Raw genomic sequence first — 17,696 nt, forward strand, 5'->3', positions numbered from 1 at the left:
GGTGGTTTTATTGATCTTTGAGGTCATTTTTTTCTCTTTAATAGTTGTGTTTTGTGTCTTTGTGGTAATTTTTTTGTCGTTTTATGGTTTGTTGAGGTCATTTTTTGCTTTTGTCTGGTGTTTTGTCATTTCTCATTTCGTGTTATTTTTGTTTGTCTGCCAAATATTTTGTCTCAGTGGTAATTTTTTTTGTCTTTTTTGGTTTTATGGTTTGTTGAGGTCATTTCTTTGGCTTTGGTTTTTATTTTTTTGTGGTTGTTTTTTGTTTCTTTGTGGTTATTTCTTGTCTCCTTTGGTCATTTTCTGTCTCTGTAGTTATCTTGTGTCCTTTTGCCGTCTCCTTGTGATTGTTGTTGTCTCTTTCTGGTGTTTTTTATTTCTTTATGCTCATGTTTTGTTTCTTTTTGGTTGTCTTTTGTCCCTTTGTGACCTCATTTTGGTCTTTTTTTTGTCTCTGTTGTAATTTTACGTCTCTTTTTGGTCGTTTTCTTTCTTGTTCTGGCTGTTTTTTTCTCTCAGTGGTTGTTTTTAGTCTCTTTGAGATTCTGCACTTTTATTTCTGGTCTTTTCAGGCTCTGGTTCTGGAGTCTTATGCTAATTAATAAAGTTTAATTAAACGAGCTCCTTCTGTGATCGTTAATTGATGTTGATTAATGTGAACTTGTTGAACTTTTCGCTGATCTGAGTCACTAAAACTAAACCTGAGCGGTTTCACCTGCGGCTCCGCACTCCGAGCACAAGGTGGCGCCACCACACCGCCAGGTCAGGCCAATGCTGCCTTCGAGTGCTGTTGGAAATTAGACAACCACGAAAGATATGTGGAGAGTTCAGCTGGTTTTACTTCTGCACTGGGGTGAAGTTTGTTGACTTGAAGTCCATTCTTGTCATCAACGTTTCATTATTTCATCTCCATGATGATTTAACAACTGCATCTGCACATGGAAGTCCATGCAATGTGGCTGAAAGCTTTACAAACTCTGAGTAAGTGGACCTTTTGTTGAGCTCTCAGATGCATCCAACGAAATCCCATTTACTTTTTATCTTTTTCTTTTATTATCAAACTTTATTATTTTTCAGTTAACTGTGTTTTTGTGAGGAAGGAAAATTATCATTTTTAAAGAATATTTTGATAATTTTTTTGTTTTGTGCAACCAACAGTAAAAAGACACAAATATATTTAATCACTGTTAAATGTAACAAAGAAAAACAACACACTTTCCCATCTGAGTGACTGAGAGAGAAAAAAAACAGTTCATGTTTTGTGATAAAATATTTTTTTAAATTTACGTCTGTGAATTATGAGCTTTTTTGCGGGTCCGTGAACGCAGCGCAGCAGCGTGTGTGTGTGTGTGTGTGTGTGTGTGTGTGTGTGTGTGTGTGCTGAGTCGCGGGGTGGAGGCGCGAGGAGAGTTTTTCTATCTCCTGATCTCCGCTCAGACAGTTTGTGTGGGATCGATCAGAGCCGATCGGATCGATGGATTAGAGGAGGTGAGTGGTGGTGAGTTCACGGGTTTAGTTTGGGTTTGTTTGTCTGGCTCGACCCTCCGGACACAAACTGCGGCTGAAGCGCAGTTTTTTCCGCAGTTTTCGGGAGTGAAAGTAGTTTTCCGCTGCAGGGATGTTTGGTGAGAAGCTGAGCAGCTGTCCGACCTCACACCGAACAACAGCCACCGGAGGATCGATGATGTTGTTCAGGTTTTAGTCGCAGTTAATCTGGTTTTTAATCTGCTGGTGAAAACGGAGGGTTTTCTTGTTCCGGCTGATGAGCAGAGGACCGTGAACGCATCCGCATGTTGCTTCTTCGACATTTTAACTTGATTTTCTCAATCAAATGTGTTTTTTGTTGTGTTTGTGTGTGAATATAATCTGAAAGCATCAACAATCCTCCTGAAATATCTTCACGTTGCATCGATCTATTCGCTCCAAGGATTGATTAGTGCTGAACAGTGTCAGTACATTGATGAAGTTATTTAAGTACTTTATTGTCCTTGTTGTGCTGCATGTTCAGGATTCAATCAGGAAAACAGAATATTTAGACTTTTTAGGTCTGAAGTTAGGTTATTAAACCCCTAAACAGTTTGAAGAGATGCGACAGGTTTAATTTCAACACTATTTGTTCAGAAAAAGGGCAATAAATTACCAAAAAGAGAAATAAAAAGACCACTGAGATACTTGGAATTACAACAAAGAGATGTAAAACAAGAAATGACCATTAAAAGACAAAGAGTACTGGAAGTAGAGATGAGATGACCACAAAGACTCAGAATGAAAGACAAGAGATAAGCAATGACCACAAAGAGCCACAAAACAACTGCAAAGAGACGATAAACAGCTAAAAAAAGGGACCATCAGTTAATACAGACACAAAACAACCACAAAGAGACGATAAATTACAATAAAGAGACGCAAAACAGCCATAAAAAGACAAGAAATGACAAAGACACGGAAATGACTAGAAATAGAAATAAAATGATAACAAAGAGACTTAAAACAGCCACAAAGACAAAGACACAGGAAATGATCATTACAAGATGCAAAAAGACCAAAAATGACTAGAGAGAAGAATAAAAAGACCAAAAAGAAACTCAAAACAGACAAACAAACATCGTAATGACGAAGAAACATTTCCTGTTAATTCACTGAGTCACATGACGCTGATTTTATTGACCTTTAATTCATTAATCACACACACATTAATGATGTTTGAACTGTTGACGACAAACTGCTTTTATTCTGAAATTCCGCTTCCTCCCTCTCTTTCCTCAGACATGGAGGGTGTGTGTGTGTGGCTGGTGTGTGTGTGCGTGCTGAGCGAGTGCGTCGGCGCCCGCGGCTCATTGGACAGAAGCGACCACGCCCACCTGGACCACCAACACCATCACCTGGTTTCCAACGGCAACAACGCAGCCTCAGGTAGGAAACACGCCGCGATAAAGACAAAGATATTTGGTGACTTGAATTGGCGTCAAAAATCGCACTCCTTCTCCGAGTCATAACTCTGTGGAAAGTGAACACACGGACACGAAACATACATCAAATCGTTCAGTGCGACTCAGACTTCCAGGAGACGTCATTGTCTCGGACGTCCATCACGAATAAACATCCATAAATCCTCAGAAACCACAGGCACAAAAAGACGTTCTTCATAAATGCAGAACTTGCTTGAAAATACTTACGTTTTTAGTTTTTCTTCAGCGCCACAGTGATTCAGTGACGGTCGTCTGTACGTTCATGGTTTACGCTGCAAACGGGAGCTGCTAGCAGCTAATTCGTTGCACTTTGAATGGAGCTAACGTGACTGTACGTAAACTAATTACTCAGTGTTACACAACAGGGTGTGATGCTAACAGGCTGCATAACTGTCCGACCAATAACGACGGTAAAGCTGTGTAATACTGAGATTATACAAATTAAAAGATGATCAGCCCCATCAGTAGACTTCGATGTAATGACACCTAGTTTAGCGTTCCAGCGAGTGGGCCGGTCCTTAGTAACACCCCTAGTAACGCCCCTAGTAACGCCCCTAGTAACGCCCCTAGTAACAGAGACGATAACTAGTCCCTGCTGAGCTGATGCTTTCTAGAGATGGAGGGATTTCAGAAATCATTTCACATCCACAGATTTGGCCGCTACGTCCGCCAACCTCACGTGGATGTTTTACGCTAGCAGCAGCGGCGGCGGCGGCGGCAGCGAGCCACAGAGTCACCGGCACGCAATCCAGCAGCGCGGGTGCCACCGAGTTCGCCACGTGAATCAGAATTAACAACTAAACGATCCGTTTTGGATCAGTGTTGTCGGCTTTTGCTCCCGTTGCCATGGAGACGGCAGAGTAACATCTTTAGCTGCTTCACGATGACTTTGAGCTCCTTCTGAACATCGAGTCGACCGATCAGATCGCTCCGTTTGAACAGCTTGTACTATAATACAGGCTGTAACATTTACATGGAATTAAAAGCAGAGACAAAACAAAAACAGGCCATAATAGAAATAGTTGGAGTTAGTTTGTTGCAGATCTGTGGTGCATAGAAAGTGAACCAGGTTTATTTTGGACTCTGGGGGCAGCTGGTGTCAGACGGTCTGAGAGGTCGGGATGGTTCAGCTTTTTTTGTGTGTGTTTGTGGTTTTCACAGAGTAAATAAATCAACCTGAAGAGAGGAACACGTCCTGCTCTCCTGTGTGTGTGTGTGTGTGTGTGTGTGTGTGTGTGTGTGTGTGTGTGTGTGTGCAGCAGAGATAGCGTAGCAGCTAGCCGTTAGCAGCTCACCACAACTTCCTGGAGATGATTCACTGATGATGTCACAGGAAGTGTGGTGGCAGAAACGGACTTGAGGGACGACGGCGCTCATGTTCGTTCATGTGACCTGCGTCTGCGCCATATTGACACACAGATGTTGCTCATAATCAGCTCTAACTCTTTTTTTTAAACACGAGACACTGAACATGATGCTGGAATTAAATTCAGGTAGTGGGGGGGCGGAGCTTATCATCTCTTTATTACTACAAAGAGATGTAGAACAAGAAATGACCACTAAAAGTACTAGAAATAGAATAGAAACAGAAATAATACATATACTTAATAGATGAGAAACAGCTAAAAAAGGGACAATCAATTAATACAAAGAGACAAAACAACCACAGACACATAAAATGACCACAAAGAGATTAGAAACAACCACAAAGAGATTAGAAACAACCACAAAGAGACAAGAAATGATCATAACAAGATGCAAAAAGGCAAAACATTATTAGAAGGAAGAATAAAAAGACCAAAAAGAGACTTGAAACATCCTCAAAGAGACAATAAATTATCACAATGTGATGAAAAACAGCCATAAAGAGACAAGAAATAACCAAAATAAGACAAATGACTAGAAATAGAAATGACGCCACAACATTAACACAACAAACACTGACCAATAAGATTCTATTTTATTATTATATGAATTTATAACCAGCATCATGTTCAGTTTCAGAATCAGCTCAGATTTAAGCGGTTTACAGTCAGTCGATCTTTCCCTCGCCCGATGCGGCGCGGTGGTTCAGGTGAAGCCAATGAGGCGTCTGCGTGTCTTTATCTGTGGTCCCGCCTTCATATTCGACAGCCAATGAGAAGAGAGGAAGTACAAAAGGTATAAGATCAAACAGGAACGACTAACTGACAGAGTGAAAAGCCGTTTTTATAGCTAACGTTAGCATTTTGACATTAGAGCGTGCTCAGGAGGGTCCTTCCACCGTCCGAGCCTCCTGAAAAGAGGAATCTTTAAAAGGTGCATGATGGGAAGTGTAGTTCTCCTGCTGATGTTGGTTTTTTGATGGAAGAATCTCTCTAAAAATCGACCCCGAGGTAAACGAGTTACCGTTAGCTTAGCCGTGTAGCGGCAAAGTATAGCTGCAGCCAATGAGGTCTGACGGCCAATGAGAAGAGAGGAAGCAACATCACTTCCTGTTCTGCCTCTAAAGAATAAAATAGAACACGGACAACAAACAAGAACTGAGAGTAGTAGCGTTTGAAGCTAACGTTAGCATTGTGACATCCTGACTTCCTGTTTGCTCTCCGCTCTGGTCACGAGGTTTGGCCACACACGGCCTCACCTAAGCAAGGTTATGTTGTGTTGCCAAAAGAGGAATCTTTAAAAGGTGCATGATGGGAAGTGTAGTTCTCCTGCTGATGTTCGGCGTGTGACTTTGTCTCGACCTTCCTCCTGTCTAATTCTATTACCTCAGTATTTTTATCCCCACAGCTGCTGATCTTAATCCTCAGACTAAACTCAGACCTTTATTAAGTGAAGCTGCTTCCTCACCTGTCGCTCTCCCTACCTCTCTTCTTCTTCTGTGGTGTTGAGGCTCCCCGGCGTCACTGTAGACGAGGGGGAACTTAAGCCGGGTTTATACCGGCATTAAGGGGTTAACGGCAGTCCTCCTGGCTGCAGATATTATAAGTTTTAATTTGTGTTTCCGCATCACATTTCAGCCGCTGACGAGCTGCCACAGCTGAGCCCTCTCCCCTGACAAGTTAGAATAGTTTGTGTCTGTATGCGCACAGGTTTTCAACCTATTGTATGAATGTATGTTTACATTTTGTCAAATTAAAGTATCCTGATTTAGCTGCTAATAGTTCCTGATGGCAGTGAACCCATAAATGTACAGACAGCGTTCACTGGGTCACTTTGATACTGAAGAAAACCTAAAAACTGGATAATTCTCAAGCAAGTTCTGCAGTTACAAAAAGCATCTTTTTCTATGATTTCTAAGGAAGCTGTATTTGTGAAGGCTTTGATGTTCTGGGATCCTTGGAAAGCGTAAGTCGCTCTGAATGTCTGTGTGTGACTCGTACTTACAGCCAACTGTCTCTGGATCACTTTGACACTGAGGATAAAATAAGGATTCATAAAGCAGATTTATGGAGGTTTGTTTGTGATGGACATCAGAGATAATCATATCCTTCGGACTGTGAAGTAGCTGGACTTCTTATCATTTAAATCCAATTAGCCCCATTAAAAGTACGCCGAATTACCAATTAGTAGTTCCTGTTTGCAGTGGACTCATAAATGTACGGACAGCTATCATCGGATTAAGTTATAAGAAGCATCGTTTTTTCTATGATGACAAAGCACGCTTAGACAAATTAGCTCCATTAAAATCACGCCGAATTAGCTATCAGCAGCTCCTGTTTGCAGTGGACTCATGTACGTTCACACAACTCTCCCTGAATTGCTGTGATACAGAGGAAAACTTAAAAACACGATGATTCTCAGGCAGGTTCTGCAGCTGTAAGAAGCATCTTTGTTTTCCAATGATTTCTAAGTGGATTTATGGATGTTTATCCTTGGTGGACATCAGATAAGTGAATCCTGTGGAAGTGGAAGCCCCACTAGATCTAAAAATACAAGTTTCATGTCTGTGTGTCCAGATTTGATTGAGTTATGACTCCAAGAAGAAGTAGTGTAGTGTCCTCCATGAGCTGTGAGTCACAGCCACCGCTGCAGGTCCAACTGCTAACGCCATGTTGGTGAGCGGCAGCATCAGTGGGCGAACTACCTGAGCACAAGCACACACCTGTCCCCTTCACCTCACCAGTATCTTTGCCTCGTGTCTCTTCTCCCATTCAAAACTCCCATTTAAAAAATGTCTATTTTAAACCAAACTGATCAGTAGACTCTAGCTGTGAGTGTGGCCAGACTGTTGGAGCTGCAGCATGTCAGCCTGCTGTGTTTTATCTCTAATCTGTCCTAATATTTACCCAGAGGCAACACACACACACACACACACACACACACACACACACACACACACACACACACACACACACACACACACACACACACAGTGCTGCAAGTTTACTGTCATGTCACTGTAATCTGCAGTGTGAACAGCTGATATTTAAGCTCCAGTCTGAATCATATGACATCTGGTTCAGCAGCAGCTTCATCCCTGCTAAGAAACAAAACATGAGGAGGTCAAAGGTCACCAGACGAAGAACTCTTAAGTGTTTGACACTAAAGGTTTTGTCTCTTTCCCCTCATTTGTATTGAAGGTGGAGGCAGGAATCTCAAACATATCTTTTGGGTGAACTGACCCTTTAAATGGGCAGGGAGGAGGAGGCTTGTAGTATATTTGAAGATCCAACTCCGTAAAGCACCGTGAAGTCTGACACAGTAATAATACACTCACGTGTCTGCGTCGTCCCATCATCAGTTCATTCAGCTTAAAAACTGAGAAATCTCTATGAGGTTTGGTACTGAAAGCTCTCCGCTTAAAAATAAGTCTGACCTGGATCAGCTTGGTCTGGTCTGGTTTTGTGTGGTCTGCTTTGGTCTGCTCCAGTTTGGTCTAGTTCAGTCAGGTCCAGTCAGATGTGGGTGTGTGTGTGTGTGTGTGTGTGTGTGTGTGTGTGTGTGGACTAAAAGTTTAATATTTTCACGTAAAACCTTGAAATAATTTGAGCGTTTGCGGATTCAGAAACATTTAAAAACGCTGATGTCATGACGTATAAATTGAAAAAGGAAGATTCTGCACTAATCAACTGATTCCCTTCGATCAAATCAGCAACATTGATCACTCAGATTAACTTTATAACTACGTCAGTAAACACACACACACACACACTTCTACTGTCTTTATGAGGAATTAAAACCTAAATCTGCTCTCACCCATAAAACCAAGTCATGACATTAAAAAAATTAGTGGTGTGGGCCTCACACACACACACACACACACACACACACACACACACATCTTTACTGTCCTCTACTGTGGACTATCAGAGTATCAGACACATGAGACACACACACACACACACACACACTCAGCTGAGCGATCATGCAGAGACTCTCAGACCTTCTGGAGGCTGAAATGACCAAATGTAGGCATGAAGAGTGAAGCTCTGTTCAGATCTGTGTGGATACGCTCCCCGTTGCCATGACGACGGCGGCGCCGGCAGCAGCAGATAAGCGACCTGTTGGCCGCTCGCTGCTAATCGAGGCTGCTAACGGGAACTTTTCCTTCACACTCTCTGTTTTCTCTAAAGGAGAAATCTGATGCTCGATGGAGCAGACGTCCTTCTGCCCCCTGGGTTTAGTGTTTGAGCTCATTTTGCTGTTAAAGTTAATGATTCAGAGTCTTTAGGGTGTGAAACTGGGAGTTTTGTGCAAAGATGTCGGTGTTTCGTCCACCTCGGGCCTCCGTCTCGCTCCACTGTCGCTCCTGCGCTTCGTCTCCGTCCTTTGACCCAAACAAAGATGGCAGCCGGAAATGATGGATGCTTGCTCGAGCTCACTGGCCGTTTTTGGCTGGAGGAGCAGCGCCGACGTTCGTCAAACGGAAAGTTTAACTTCCCTGCAGGTTTCTGAGTGCTGGCAGGTCGACTGTTTGCTGGTTCTTGGCAAAGTTTTTGCTGAATTTAGACAGTTTTTGGGAGTTTGAACACAGAAATAGAAACTTTTTGAGGCACATAAATTATATTTTATACAACAATGTTAATTAACTATTTAAATGTGAACCGACAAAAAGATGTTTGACCGTTGATCAGATGATCAGATGATGATATTTATCAGTTAAACCTGGTCTGCTCCTGCATTGGTCTGATGGGGGGGGGGTAACTGTAATTTTGGAGGTGAACACACGGGTGTTTTTTTAAAGGTTACAGGTCAAAACGTTTGTCGTTGCAGCGCCACCATCTGGGCACATTGGACCAAATTCGTCTCTGCACGCCATCATGAAGCAGCCACTTGGTGCTAAATCTGTTGTAGCCACATGGTCTCAAAAATATTATTATTATTATTCATTTGTTCCAGATTTCTTGCTGAAAACTTTTGGGAGAAAACCTCCGTGGACAAAATTCAAAATGGTTGAAAATTGATATGAAATAGATTTTTGTTTTTGAGAGAAAAAACAAAAGTAAATTTTTGTCTCTCGCACTTCTTGCTTGAGTTTGACTCTGGGTTTATATATTTATATATATATATATATGTGTGTGTGTGTGTGTGATCACACAGCGTTTGCCTCGTTTTGGACGTGAACACACGGTTGTTTTTTAAAGGTTACAGGTCAAAACGTTTGTCGTTACAGCGCCACAGCTGCCAAATGTTGTCAAAATGAAACACAGACATGAAACGGTACCTTCCCCCGTCGCAGACTACTGATTGATGATAGTAATAATGTTTTTGTGCTGTTGTAGATCTGTGTGCCATAGACCAGCAGCTCTGTCAGGATGAGAACTCCCTGCTGAGTTTCGAGGCGATCTGCAGCATCCACAAAATGATGGACGACGACGCCGACGGCACGGTGGACACGGCCGAGACGGACGAGGTGAGACAAGAACGCTCGCAGACGCTTCGTCTTCCTGCTTTGCCCCCTTAAAATAACTTTGTCGTGTTGTCACAGTTTCTCAGGGAGGACCTGAAGTATCACGACCCCAAAGCCAAACACAGCAGCTTCCACCGGGTCGACCTGCACATCAGCGTGGAGGACATGTGGACCGCCTGGAAGAGCTCCGAAGGTGGGGGGGGGGGGCTGTTCCAGCAGCTATGCTTACAGGGAAATTATGATGCATTTCCCATAAATCTATCCATTGTAGCTCTATGCTAACGTGCTAACTTAACCGGAGAATCGTAGAAACATTTATAAATCTACTGAGGAATAATCTTCAGAACTGTTTAAGTTTTCTTCAGTTCATGAGACAAAGACTCTTATTATCAAAATACTCAAAGTATTTAAAAACACATGATGTGCAGGAATAAACATCCATTAGCCTGCTTAGAAATCATAGGGAAAAAAATCTGCAGAACTTGCTTGAGAATTATCCAGTTTTTAGCTTTTCTTTAATATCAAAGTAAAAAAAGTGACATCTGTATTTACATTCATGGAAACGCTGCAAACAGGAGGTGCTTATTGCTAATTCAGCGTACGTTAGCATCCATAGATCCACGTAGCAGCCATAAGAAGAAGATGCTTCTTACCGCTGCAGAACCTGCCTGAGAATCATGACGTTTTTTAAGTTTTCCTCAGCGTCAACGCAATCCAGTGACGGCAGTTTGTACATACATGAGCACACGTCACACAGGAGCTGCTAATAGCTAATTCGGCATATTTTTAATGGGGCTAATTTGACAAAAGGACGTCAATGGGATTTAAATGACATGAGGTCACTTCCAGATTTGATCGTCCATGAATAAATATACATACACACATAAATCCACTTACAAGTCAGACAAAAGATTCTTCTCATAACTGCAGAACTTGCTTGAGATTTTTGATGTTTTTAGCTTTTTCTTTAGTATCAAAGTGATGCAGTGACCGCTGTCTGCACATCCACGAGTGCACCGAAAACAGAAACTGCTAATAGCTCATTCGGCACCTATAACTCCACTTAGAAATCACAGAGAAGAATAAGAAGCTGCAGAACCTGCCTGAGAATCAACATGTTTTTAAGTTTTCCTCACTGTCAACGTAGTCCAGTGATATTTGTCTGTACATTTATGTACAGACTGCAAACAGGAGCTGCTGATAGCTAATTCGGCTAATATTTAGCTAATATTTAGACAAAAAGGCGCCAGTCACAGAAAAGTAGGTCGTTGTGGCTGTAATTAATACTCACCATCAGCTCAGCACAGGATTAAAATCAGCCCACCTCCTCTACAGACTTGAGTTCGTAAGTTATGTCGGAGCCGTGCAGAGTTCAAATGCAGCAGTTAGTGTTTATTTTACGGCCATTAAGATCAAACCTACGATCAGCTGCTCCGACAAGCTGCTGGTCTTTCTATAAAAATCGTTGTGGGAAAATTTACGAGCTCCTTTAATGACGCAAAGTCTGCAGTTTTGAGGGAAAGTAGCTTGAACACAAACATGAGCATCAACAGGACAGCTGGGCCTCTTAAACACACATCATTTATTCTTTCAGCCTTTATTTACTGGACGTGTTCGCAGCATCACCTCGGCTCGCAGAACCAGACTCCACTTCAGAGTTCATCGCTTTAAGGGCTCAGGCTGTTTTCATTCAAGGACGTTAGGATTTAAGATTTAACTGGTTTGGAAAGTGAAGGATGAGGAGCTCTCGTCTTTTTCCTGCCGTTGAATGTCGGAGCGTCTCTGTGCAGAATGATGAGCAGAGTCTGACGCTCAGAGGATGTTTTTAGTTCTCTGTGTTCGCTGAAAGGTCCGTTTCAAACTGGAGCTTCTGGATTTGAATGAAGGTTAACAAATCAGACGATTAAAGGAAAAAAGACACACAGAAACACAAAGGGAGGAAAGAAAGAAGGATAAAAGAGATGAGGCAGGTAAAGGAAGCTGAAAGGGGGAAAGGAAGGAAGGGAAAGAAAAGGAATCAGGGAAAGAGGAGAGAAGAATGGGAAAAAAGAAGTGAGGAAGGAATTAATGGTGCTGAAAAGAGAAATAAAGAAGGGGAGAGAGGAGGGAAAGAAAAATGTGAAGAAAGGAGGAATAAAGGATGGACAAAGAGAGGAAAGGAGGGGAAGTCAGGTTGGAAAGAGACAGTAGTGAAGACAGAAAGAAGGGAAGAGGAAAACTGAAGCAAAGAAAGAAGGGAGGATGGGAGGAAGGAAAGAAAGACAGAAGAGCCAGTTAAGATGGGACGAAAGAAAAAAGAAGAAGTGAAGAAAGGAAAGATGGGAAAAGAGAAAAGGAGAGGAAGTCAGGCTAGAAAAGAAAGACAGAGAAGAAGAAGAAGAAGGAAAGAAAAGATGGAAAAACAAGTGAAGGAGACGGACGGAGGAATTTAACAGCAGAATCGTGTCGGGTGCAAAAATAAAGTCCTATTTTTGGATCCTCTTAATTTTCCAGCTCAATCTGTCACCGTGGTGACGTAAAAAAAAAAACTCATGAAGAAGAAAATGTTTATTTTTGGTAAAAAAGTGCCTGAAACAGAGAGAGAAGATAAATATTATCACTGACTCACCAACTGAGTTCCTCAGCAGGGAAACATGTCACAAATCTTTATTTTAGGGGGAATTAGTGTCGTCAGACTGCTTTAGTGTAACTCCACACTGACCTCTGACCTTTTGAACTGTGTGTGTTTAGTGTATAACTGGACGGTGCAGCAGGTGGAGGACTGGCTGCTCCTCAGTGTGGAGCTTCCTCAGTACGCAGACGCCTTCAGGAGACACCAGCTGGATGGGAAGGCCTTACCCAGGTAACACACACACACACACACACACACACACTTATCCTAAAAGATTCCTTTGAACTAATGAGGCCACAACATCCCACAAGTGTCGTCACTTAGCAGGTAAAAATATGTTCTGGTTCTCACTGTAGCAGGTACAAGAAAACAGTTTTACCATTTAATCTAATTTCCTGAGCCAATATTTCTTTACATTTTGGAGTTGGCACCATTAAAATGATGCCGAATTACCTCTTAGGAGTACCTGTTTGCAGGGGGTCCACAGGTGTACAGTCAGCTGTCACTGGATTACTTTAATACTGAAGGGAACTTAAAAACGTGAAGATTCTCAGGCAGGTTCTGCAGCAATATGCAGCATCTTTTTTTTACGATTGCTAAATGGGATTATGGACATTTATTTGTGATGGACATGAGTAATAGTAATAGAACCAGAAAGTGTAAATCCCCTTGAATGTAGGAATGTGTGTTTTGTGTCCGTGTGTGTAGATTTGATTAAGTTATGATCCTGAGAACGAGTGTGATTTTTGGCGCGAATTGCAGAAACAAGGCGCTAAAGGTTTTTTTTTAGTATTTTAATCATGTCCGTTGATTGATCTCTATCCTGAACTGAACTAAACAAGTACTAAACCTCAAAGTTAAGTACAAGTAGCTTGAGTTTGTACCTCAGTATTTCCAGTTGTTGCTGTCCAGTGAAAACCCTGTATCTCCAAATTAGGTGATTGTGAATGTTTGTTATAAACTGGAGGATGAAGTGTCCCCTTATGGGTTGAGGAAATTCTCCTCCTTCTTAAGCTAAATAAACTGTTTAAAAACCTTTTTGGATCAGCTGGAAATGCATCGTCACACAGCTGATAAGTTTGTCTGAGCTCACGATCTGTGTGTTATAACCCCACGCTGATAATATGACAGACAGTGTCTCAGATGTCGTAGCGTCCTTGAAGGCACCGTTTCTTCAGAGCAGGCTCTCAGCTGCCAAACCACAGGACCACGACCGCCTCGGCGTGAACAGACCCCGGTTGTTTCGGGGCCTCCACTTCCTGCGGAGGTTAAACTGACTGCTCTCTGTCCCCGGCAGGCTGGCGGTGAAGAACACCACCCTGACCGTGTCCCTGCTGAAGATTTTAGACAGAAGTCACGCTCAGAAACTGCAGCTCAAAGCCCTCGACATCATACTGTTTGGACCGCCGCCAGGTCAGTGTGTGACCTTTGTGTGTGTGTGTGTGAGAGGGAGACGGGTTTTATATACACACACACACACACACGTATATGTATGTGTGTGTGTGTGTGTGTGTGTGTGTATATAAATATATATATATATATATTTAATTAAAGAGTTTGGTCTAGACCTGCTCTTTATGTAAAGCGTCTTGAGATAACACTGTTATGAATTGGCGCTATATAAATATTTATATGTATATATATATATATATATATATATATATATATATATAAATACACGTGTATATACACATGGATATGTGTATATGTGTGTATATATAAATCAGTCAATCTTTATTTATATAGCGCCAACTCATAACAGCGTTATCTCAGTATGTCTGTATGCGTGTAATTATATGTACATATATACATGTGTGTGTGTATGTGTGTATATGTATACATATGTATGTATACATATACACACACACACACATATGTATACATATGTATATACATATATATGTATGTATATACACACATACGTGCATATGTATATATGCACGTATGTGTGTACGTATATATACACTACCGTTCAAAAGTTTGGGGTCACCCAGACAATTTTGCGTTTTCCATGAAAAGTCACACTTTTATTTATCAAATGAGTTGCAAAATGAATAGAAAATATAGTCAAGACATTGACAAGGTTAGAAATAATGATTATTATTTGAAATAATAATTTTTTTCCTTCAAACTTTGCTTTTGTCAAAGAATGCTCCATTTGCAGCAATTACAGCATTGCAGACCTTTGGCATTCTAGCGGTTAATTTGTTGAGGTAATCTGGAGAAATTTCACCCCACGCTTCCAGAAGCCCCTCCCACAAGTTGGATTGGCTTGATGGGCACTTCTTGCGTACCGTACGGTCAAGCTGCTCCCACAACAGCTCAATGGGGTTGAGATCTGGTGACTGCGCTGGCCACTCCATTACAGATAGAATACCAGCTGCCTGCTTCTTCCCTAAATAGTTCTTGCATAATTTGGAGGTGTGCTTTGGGTCATTGTCCTGTTGTAGGATGAAATTGGCTCCAATCAAGCGCTGTCCACAGGGTATGGCATGGCGTTGCAAAATGGAGTGATAGCCTTCCTTATTCAAAATCCCTTTTACCTTGTACAAATCTCCCACTTTACCAGCACCAAAGCAACCCCAGACCATCACATTACCTCCACCATGCTTGACAGATGGCGTCAGGCACTCTTCCAGCATCTTTTCAGTTGTTCTGCGTCTCACAAATGTTCTTCTGTGTGATCCAAACACCTCAAACTTCGATTCGTCTGTCCATAACACTTTTTTCCAATCTTCCTCTGTCCAATGTCTGTGTTCTTTTGCCCATATTAATCTTTTCCTTTTATTGGCCAGTCTCAGATGCCACTCTGCCCTGAAGGCCAGCATCCCGGAGTCGCCTCTTCACTGTAGACGTTGACACTGGCGTTTTGCGGGTACTATTTAATGAAGCTGCCAGTTGAGGACCTGTGAGGCGTCTATTTCTCAAACTAGAGACTCTAATGTACTTGTCTTCTTGCTCAGTTGTGCAGCGGGGCCTCCCACTTCTCTTTCTACTCTGGTTAGAGCCTGTTTGTGCTGTTCTCTGAAGGGAGTAGTACACACCGTTGTAGGAAATCTTCAGTTTCTTGGCAATTTCTTGCATGGAATAGCCTTCATTTCTAAGAACAAGAATAGACTGTCGAGTTTCACATGAAAGTTCTCTTTTTCTGGCCATTTTGAGAGTTTAATCGAACCCACAAATGTGATGCTCCAGATACTCAACTAGCTCAAAGGAAGGTCAGTTTTATAGCTTCTCTAACCAGCTAAACTGTTTTCAGCTGTGCTAACATAATTGCACAAGGGTTTTCTAATCATCCATTAGCCTTCTAAGGCAATCAGCAAACACAATGTACCATTAGAACACTGGAGTGATGGTTGCTGGAAATGGGCCTCTATACACCTATGTAGATATTGCATTAAAAACCAGACATTTGCAGCTAGAATAGTCATTTACTACATTAACAATGTATAGAGTGTATTTCTGATTAGTTTAATGTTATCTTCATTGGAAAAACAGTGCTTTTCTTTCAAAAATAAGGAAATTTCTAAGTGACCCCAAACTTTTGAACGGTAGTGTACATGCATGTGTATGTGTATATATGTGTATGTATACATACACATATATATATACACACACACACACACACACACACACACACACACACACACACACACACACATATGTATGTATACATATATGTATATAATGTATGTATATATGTGTGTGTATATATAAATCAGTCGATCTTTATTTATATAGTGCCAACTCATAACAGTGTTATCTCAGTATGTCTGCACATGTACGTGTATATGAAAGTATGTACATGTATGTATATATAGTATATAAAATATATGTCTGTCTACATGACTGTATGTATATGTGGTGTATTTTTTGTGTGTGTATTTATATTTGTGTGGCCTGTGTGTGTCGGCAGGCCGTCAGAGCCGGTGGAAGGATCTGGTTCTGGGCGTGTCGGTCCTGATGGCGCTGGGCGGCTGCTGGTTCGCCTACGTCCAGACCAGGAAGTCCAGAGACGACCTGGGGAAGCTGGTCAAGGACCTGGAGGGTCTGCAGAGGGCCGAGCAGAGCCTGCTGGAGCTGCAGGAGAGGTGAGTCCGCCACCGCGAGGACAGACCTCAGTAACGTGGAAATCGGTTGCTAGGAAACATCTGTAGCGCTGTCCAATCAGGAGCAAGCAACGGTGTAAACAGGAAGTCACTGTAGCATCACGAGCCAGCAAAACTCAACAGATTGAAGAGCCTTAAAAAAAAAACGAGACGTCTTTTTGTAAATGTAGGAGCATTTATTTTACTTCTGTCTGCTTTAAAGGAGAAAACAGAGTTTGTAGAATCCAAACAGTTTATAATGAGAGAGAAATACCTGCTCTGGCTAAGCTAACCACTTAGCTAAACTTAGCTTGATCTGGCTAAGCTAACCACTTAGCTAAACTTAGCTTGAAGTTATGAGCAGCGGCTGGAACTGACTCCTGGTTTCAGAAGCTCTTTTTGTGTATTTTATAATTAAATATAATTAACCTTCAAACTGTGACTGAGCTGCAGCCAGCAGGAGGAAATAACTCATCTAGTGTGTGTGTGTGTGTGTGTGTGTGTGTGTGTGTGTGTGTGTGTGTGTGTGTGTGTGTGTCTGTGTGTGTGTGTGTGTGTGTGTGTGTGTGTGTGTGTGTGTGTGTGTGTGTGTGTGTGTCTGTGTGTGTGTGTGTGTCTGTGTGTGTGTGTGTGTGTGTGTGTGTGTGTGTGTGTCTGTGTGTGTGTGTGTGTGTGTGTGTGTGTGTGTGTGTGTGTGTGTCTGTGTGTGTGTGTGTGTGTGTGTGTGTGTGTGTGTGTGTCTGTGTGTGTGTGTGTGTCTGTGTGTGTGTGTGTGGACGGTCTCTGCAGCAGCTTTCTGTCTGAAGTCCTTATATGGTCAAAGAACAGCCAGCTGCTCAGTCACACACTCTCTCTCACACACACCTGCATGTACACACTAGCATACACGAATACTTCACACATACTTGGCAGTGACGTGTGTGTGTGTGTGTGTGTGTGTGTGTGTGTGTGTGTGTGTGTGTGTGTGTGTGTGTGTGATACCTCACAACTCTTCTGCTTTTTCTTCTTCTGCTCATTTCTGTTTCCTCCGACCACAACTGCAGCCCCGAGTACTGCAAGTACTGTTACTAGTACTAAGACTGTTACTGCTGTTACTAGTACTAAGACTGTTACTACTGTTACTAGTACTAAGACTGTTACTAGTACTAAGACTGTTACTGCTGTTACTAGTACTAAGACTGTTACTACTGTTA

General features: G+C 42.0%; 1 protein-coding gene across 3 annotated transcripts in view; it reads left to right on the top strand.

The window, feature by feature from the left end:
- Window positions 1–1,386: 1,386 nt before the first annotated feature.
- Window positions 1,387–17,696, top strand: part of LOC139212819 (stromal interaction molecule 1-like) — a 29,579-nt gene continuing 13,269 nt past the window's right edge. For 2 of the 3 annotated variants that reach the window (XM_070843359.1, XM_070843361.1), the window contains exons 1-7: window positions 1,388–1,498; window positions 2,767–2,913; window positions 9,677–9,807; window positions 9,883–9,997; window positions 12,535–12,646; window positions 13,713–13,828; window positions 16,332–16,506. In XM_070843359.1, coding sequence (XP_070699460.1) covers window positions 2,769–2,913; window positions 9,677–9,807; window positions 9,883–9,997; window positions 12,535–12,646; window positions 13,713–13,828; window positions 16,332–16,506 — 794 coding nt within the window. In that variant the 5' untranslated portion in view covers window positions 1,388–1,498; window positions 2,767–2,768. Of the gene's footprint in view, window positions 1,499–2,766; window positions 2,914–9,676; window positions 9,808–9,882; window positions 9,998–12,534; window positions 12,647–13,712; window positions 13,829–16,331; window positions 16,507–17,696 lie in introns of all 3 variants that reach the window. The other variant, XM_070843360.1, reaches the window with a different exon arrangement.

Source organism: Pempheris klunzingeri, chromosome 14, assembly GCF_042242105.1.
Source record: "Pempheris klunzingeri isolate RE-2024b chromosome 14, fPemKlu1.hap1, whole genome shotgun sequence".
Classification (NCBI taxonomy): Eukaryota; Metazoa; Chordata; class Actinopteri; order Acropomatiformes; family Pempheridae; genus Pempheris; species Pempheris klunzingeri.